The 6,511-nt window shown below is 39.5% G+C and overlaps 1 protein-coding gene across 5 annotated transcripts in view; it reads left to right on the top strand.

Moving 5' to 3' along the window:
• Slc33a1 (solute carrier family 33 member 1) overlaps positions 1–6,511 on the top strand; it is a 22,293-nt gene that overhangs the window by 12,788 nt on the left and 2,994 nt on the right. For all 5 annotated transcript variants that reach the window (XM_031374010.1, XM_031374011.1, XM_031374009.1 and 2 more), the window contains 2 exons: positions 3,000–3,184; positions 3,590–3,707. In XM_031374010.1, the coding sequence (XP_031229870.1) occupies positions 3,000–3,184; positions 3,590–3,707 (303 nt within the window). The remainder of the gene's footprint in view (positions 1–2,999; positions 3,185–3,589; positions 3,708–6,511) is intronic.

Raw genomic sequence — 6,511 nt, 5'->3', positions numbered from 1 at the left:
TTTTTTGTCTCTGTTAGAACATCAAGGTGAAGCTATAGAGATCTGTCTCTCTATGTCTACCTGTAACAACCTGAGAAGTTCATTTTTTAAAACATTTTTATTTGTTATTAGGAATTTCACAAAGTTCACCATGATCACATTCATTTTCCAGTTCTCCCAGGTCTGCCTGGCTACCCTTATGACCTGCCCTCCACAAAGAGAAGAAAGAGAGGAGGAGGAGGAGGAAATAGGGAAGGGAGGGAGAGGAGGAAGAAAAGGAAGGAGGAGGAGGTGAAAAAGACACTCCGTGTATGTGTGTGTCTGTATATACACATGCAGATATAAATATACTTTCCTTTTTACAAATTTAAAGACAAAACACGACTTTGAATATTCAAACAGCCAATAAGAAAATGAAAGATGCTCCACTTCCTAACCATCTGGCAAATGCAAATTATAAATACAACAAGGTGCCACTACATAGTCAACAGAAATGCAAAACTAAGTTATGTGTTTTCGAGGCAGTAAAACAATCAACTCACACTGTTTGAGGTAAGGAAGTTGAAACCAAGGACAGAAAGGGGAAGTAGCGTGGCCTGGAAAGGGAAGGAATCCACTTACCCTGGGCTCTGCTGAAGCTGTTGGCCGTTCAGAGCCCAGCACAGCTAGGAGTGATGCAAGCCTTTAATCCCAGCCCACATGGATATTTGTGAGTTTGCAGCCACATGCTCTACATAGGGAGTTCTACCTCAGCCAGGCAGGCATCCTGCTAGAAAAAGAAAACAGAACAAAAAAATAAGAAGCAAAACATACTGCACAGGAACTGACCCAGAAGCCTCTCTGAAAACTGGCTCTCAGAGTATCAAACAGGGCTGTGCGTGCTGCCAAGGGAGAGGGGTAATCACTGACCCTTTGTAATCACTGACCTACCTCTTTGTAAACCCTGTGAAGCATATGAAGCACAACAGAAACTGGACTGGCAGGATATCTACAGTGGTATGATAGTGGCACTTTTCTTTAGTGGGTAACAAACAGATATCTAACTGGACTTGAGGCTCACTCAACAGTAGGGAAGTTATGTGTGATAGTGAAGACCTAGGTAATGAATGGAGAGATCATATAGAGTTAAGAACTGAGGGAAAAACCAGTGTGTATGTATGAATGTCTGTTCATGTGGAGAACACAGGGACCAGAAAGAGGACATCAAATCTCTTGGAGCTGATGCTACATGTTGTGAACTGCATAATATGGGTGCTAGGAATGAACTCAGGTCTGCTGCAAGAACAGCCCCTAAATATGTGTGTGTGGTTTGTTTGTTTGTTTGTTTTTCGAGACAGGGTTTCTCTGTGTAGCCCTGGCTATCCTGGAACTCACTCTGTAGACCAGGCTGGCCTTGAACTCAGAAATCTGCCTGCTTCTGCCTCCCAAGTGCTGGGATTAAAGGTGTGTGCCACCACTACTATGGCAACTCTTAGAAAGAACTTAATTGGGGCTGACTTAAAGGTCGAAAGATTTAGTCGTTTATCATCATGGCATAAAGAATGGTACTTGCTGTGAGACATCATGCTAGAGAAGGAGCCAAGAGTTCTACATCTTGATAGGTGGGAAGCATGAAGAGATTCACTGGGCCTGCCTTGAGCATTTGAAACCTCAAAGCCTACCCGCAGTGACACAGTCCTCCAAAAAGGATACCTACTCCTCCAAAGCCACACCCTCTAACAGTGGCAATCCTTAAGAGTCTATGGGGCATTTTCATTCAAACCACCATACTAACCATAGCTTATATCTTAGTTTTACCCATTGTTTAGAAAATGGTCTTTCTCATTTCATGCTTCCTGGCTGTTATCCAATTCAGGATTCTCTTCAGCATGCTATAGATTAAAGTTTGACCACAACTTTGATGTTTGTTTGTTTGTTTCTAAGTATATAGACCTGTTTAGAGGGAGGCATCGTAGCTTACATGTCTAATCTCAGCATCTTGGAGGTTGAGGCAGAAGGATTGCTTTGAGTACAATGTCTATGAAGCCATCCTGGATTACACAGTTCCAGGTCAACCTGTGCTACAAGAGAGACTCTATTTAAAAACAAATAAGCCAAAGAAAACCAAAACCCCACCAAACAAAAACTAAAGACCAGATTTCTCTAGAATGACCTTCTGTTTACATTTCAATTTAGATTATGTTATATTCAGCTTATACATAGACTGGGAGATGTATCACAGAAGTGATATTTCATTGTCTTCAGGGAGTTATATGGGATCCACATAATGGTGTTATCCCTCATTGTTTTCTATACTTTGTTACTACTTTGGGAACTTACTGGTTCCTTTTGAGGCCAAGGAAAAGGAGATCCTTGAGACTGTCTTATCTCAGACATCCCCTGCTGCTTTTATCATCCTTACTCTTTATTGGTTATTAATTTAATTAATTACATTTTTTTTCTACCTTTTTCTTCTTCAAGCTTGGGTTTCTCTGTGTAGCTCTGGCTGTCCTGGAACTCACTCTATAGACCAGGCTGGCCTCGAACTCAGAAATCCACCTGCCTCTGCCTCCCAAGTGCTGGGATTAAAGGCGTGCGCCACCACTGTCCAGTGTATGCTGTTATCTTAAAATTGATATCTTAAAATTTATCATCAAAAAATTGTTTTTTTGCTTTTTTCAGACAAGGTCTCATAGTATAGCCCATGCTACTCACTATATAGATGAGGATGGCCTAGAACTCATAGCTGCTGCCACCTTCTAAACACTGGGATTAAAGGCCTGGGTTTAATTTTTTCAAAGTGAAAATTTAGTTGTTGTAATTAAAACTATCTACAGTTGTATCAATAATGCATTTTCTATTGTTTTCAGTACATACTATTAAGTAAACCATAGTGCAAAATATAACTTCTGTAACTTGGCAGCTATGGACTTGTGACTGATAAGGGTCAATGATGAAACTGAAGGTTTATAGGACTTGCAGGTGTTCTGACAGGGTGACTCACATGTCAGAAGCTCAGCCACTTCTGTTTTATGTTGCAGATTGGCTTTTCAGCAGCAGATGCCGTGACAGGCCTGAAACTGGTAGAAGAGGGAGTCCCTAAAGAGCACCTGGCCTTACTGGCTGTCCCAATGGTCCCTCTGCAGATAATCCTGCCCCTCCTCATCAGCAAGTACACTGCAGGCCCCCAGCCTCTGAACATATTTTACAAAGCCATGCCCTACAGGTAACTACAGAACCTGCTAACTAACAACTTGTCTTTAGAATGGTGCATGTCAGGGTAGATGGAGTGTGTAGGAGAAGCTGAGGAGGCATGGACGTCTTCCGTGTCGGTGTTATCTGGGTGTGCTTTTTCTCTTTTTAGTCTTCTAGCACAGCCTTTTGTTGGTGGGGGGGAGCCGGGGGCAGTATTTTTGTTTTATTATTGTCGTTTTGAAGTAGAGTCTCAGTATGTAGTTCCAGTTGTTCTGGGACTTACTGTGTAGAGCAGGCTGGCCTCAGAGATTCATTTGCCTCTACCTCCTGAGTCTGAAATTAGAGACCTGTGACGCCATGCCTGAGTCTAGCCATCTTAGTACAGGTTATTCTTTAACCTAAAGTGGATTCTAACTCAAGGTTTCTCTTTTTGTAGATTATTGCTTGGATTAGAATATGCTCTACTTGTTTGGTGGACTCCTAAAGTAGAGCATCAAGGAGGATTCCCTATATATTACTATATTATAGTGCTGCTGAGCTATGCATTGCATCAGGTAAGTGGAGGTAAAGTGCTGAAAGGAAGGCATCTGTGTGTGTATGATATGCACGTGATTATGTGGATAATTATGTAGGCCCTTGGGCACAAATGTAAAGGCCAGAGCAGGATGTGAGCTGTCTTACTCTATTGCTCTTCTTATTGCATTGAAAGAGGGTTCCTTAGTAAACTGGCAGCTTGCCATTGTCACTACGCTGTCAGACCAGTGAGCTCTCTCATGATCTTTCTGTTCTACTCCAAAAGCTGGAGTTAGAGGCAGTCACTCACTCATGGCTAAGGATGAGGACTCAAGTCTCCATGGTTGTAGAGCAAGCTTTCTTACATACTGAGCTATCTTCTAGTCCCTGAAGAAACATTTTCACAGCTACTTTAATAAAGTTGAAGGTTTCTATATGAATTAGACAATAAAGTAATTTGATGTTGAACTTGTCAAGTGTCTTTCAACTTTGTGAGTGTGAGTCATGAAAAGGGAAGTTTATTTATCCACTAATGTTTCTTAAAAATTTACTGTACTTAAAAATCTATTCCAACTAAGTTTATTCCTGCTAAGTATACCTTGGTCTGTTTTAAGATGTAGGGGGAGGAGCTTTTGTTTATTTCTTTTTATTTTGAACTCACAATGTAGCTTGCCCTGGCCTGAAACTAGAGCTCCCATTGATTTTCCTGCCTCATGTCCGTATTCCAAGTGCTGAGATGGTAGATGTAAGCCACTATAGTGGCTCAGATTTAGATTCTTTCTTTCTTCAAGTTTTATTGTCTTTTCATAAGATAGGAGAGGTGGATATTGGATTTAAGGTTGTAGGCTTTGACTTAGGTGTTGCATTAAAAAACTTAGTATGAAAATTTTTTGGTAGTATATGATAAACTGCCTTTTCTTTTGTTATATATGTGCTTGCAGTCCACAAAGGAAGGGATCTCTACTCTGCTTTAACCTCACTTAAGTTGCTGCTTCAGAAGAGGGTTTTGATTCTAAATATAAGTGACTCAAGTAAATGGCAGAGGCCAATTAGTAAGTTTTAGTACTCAATAACAATATATATATTACTAATATATATTAAAGAGTCACTGAATTTTTTTAATAGAGCCTAGTCTAAATCTTTGAAAGTAAGATATATATTACCTTCTTGGTTTATGGGTGAAACCTTAACAGTCTCAACAGTCCCCCCCCCCACACACAATATATTAGAATCCAGGCACAGTAATCCCGCACATGTAATCCTAACATTTTAGAGGTGGAGGCAGGAAGGTCTAGAGTTCAAGGGCAATCTTAGCTGGATAGTGAATTGGAGGCTAACCTAGGCTCATGAGACTGTTTCAAAATCAAAACAAACAAAAACACTCAATCAATAAAAGAGAATTCCTTGCTGGATCGTATGTAACCAGCTATATGTTTGTAAAGTTATTAAGGCCAGTGTGTCAAATATATTTTCCTTTATGTTTTTTGCAAAGTTAATGCTAGCCACAGAATAGAAATTAAAAAGGAGTATTTGGTTCAGTCACTGCCTTACTATTGACCCAGGGAAAGAAATGTATGGACTGTGTTATTATAGTTCAAAGGCTTATCTCTTTAGCTTTTGATTTTCTTGAAGAACTTCTCAAAGTGTAGTCAGAGAAGCTTAGGCCTTAAAGCGAAAACAGTTCAAGGCCTTGTAGACATGAGGAATGACATATGATGTACGGCAGCAATGCCATCACTTCTGGTGTCTTATGTGAAAGCAGTTGTCCTAAGTGTGCAGAAGGTCAGGCCAAAATCATTGCTATTTGTGGGATTTATGTATTAAAGTTATCAGAAAGCTTACCATGAAAGGCACTTGTTCAGTTCTGTGGAATTTAACATCTTCAGTTTACTGTGACTTTGCTCCAGCACTGACCTACTCCCTCCTGCCTCTGCATTCACATTGGAATTCCTTTTTTTGTAAACACATCATAGGACACTGCTAAGAGGAATATTATCACAGAAATAATGTTTATCTTTCTAGTGAAGGCTTAATTCATTTTTGCCCCTTTTTTTGTTATTTTTGAGACAGTGTCCCAGATCAGCCTTTAACAGAAATCTTCCTGCCTCTTTCTCTCCAGTACTAGGATTAAAGATGTCTGTCTCCATTCCTGTCTCTTAATTTTTATCTCCTAAGGATTTTTTTCCTCTCTACTTTGTGTTATAGGTTTGTTGTTGTTGTTGTTTTGGTTTTTCGAGACAGGGTTACTCTGTGTAGCCCTGGCTATCCTGTAACTCACTCTGTAGACTAGGCTGGCCTCGGAATCAGAAATCCACCTGCCTCTGCCTCCCAAGTGCTGGGATTAAAGGTGTGCGCCACCACCACCTGGAGTGTTATAAATTTTGAAATGATATTCTTCAATATCATTTATCACTATTTTTAGAAATATAACTATATATCCATGGTTTGTTGTATTTACATCTATAATGAAGATATATATATATATGTGTGTGTGTGTGTATATATACATATATGTATGTATACATATATATGTATATATATATATATATATATAAACATATATTTGGGTATAGAACATATAGGAATTTTGCATTTTCCTGTGTGCACCCTTCAGTTCCCCTTACCCCTTACTTTCTTTTCAGCCTTCTTTGACTGTATATGGTAGAATGAATCTTACCTTTATTCTAGGAGTACAGTGTGTGCACTTCTGGTATGTTTTATCTTAGTTCTTTATTTCTAGTTTCTCTAGCATATACTACATTCAAGAGAATAGTAATATATATATATATATATATATATATTTCTTTTGAGACAGGGTTTCTCTGTGTAGCCCTGGCTGTCCTGG

Source organism: Mastomys coucha, unplaced genomic scaffold (genome assembly GCF_008632895.1).
Source record: "Mastomys coucha isolate ucsf_1 unplaced genomic scaffold, UCSF_Mcou_1 pScaffold16, whole genome shotgun sequence".
Lineage (NCBI taxonomy): Eukaryota > Metazoa > Chordata > Mammalia > Rodentia > Muridae > Mastomys > Mastomys coucha.
Note: the sequence above shows the minus strand (reverse complement) of the source record. Positions and strands in the feature narration are given on the sequence as shown.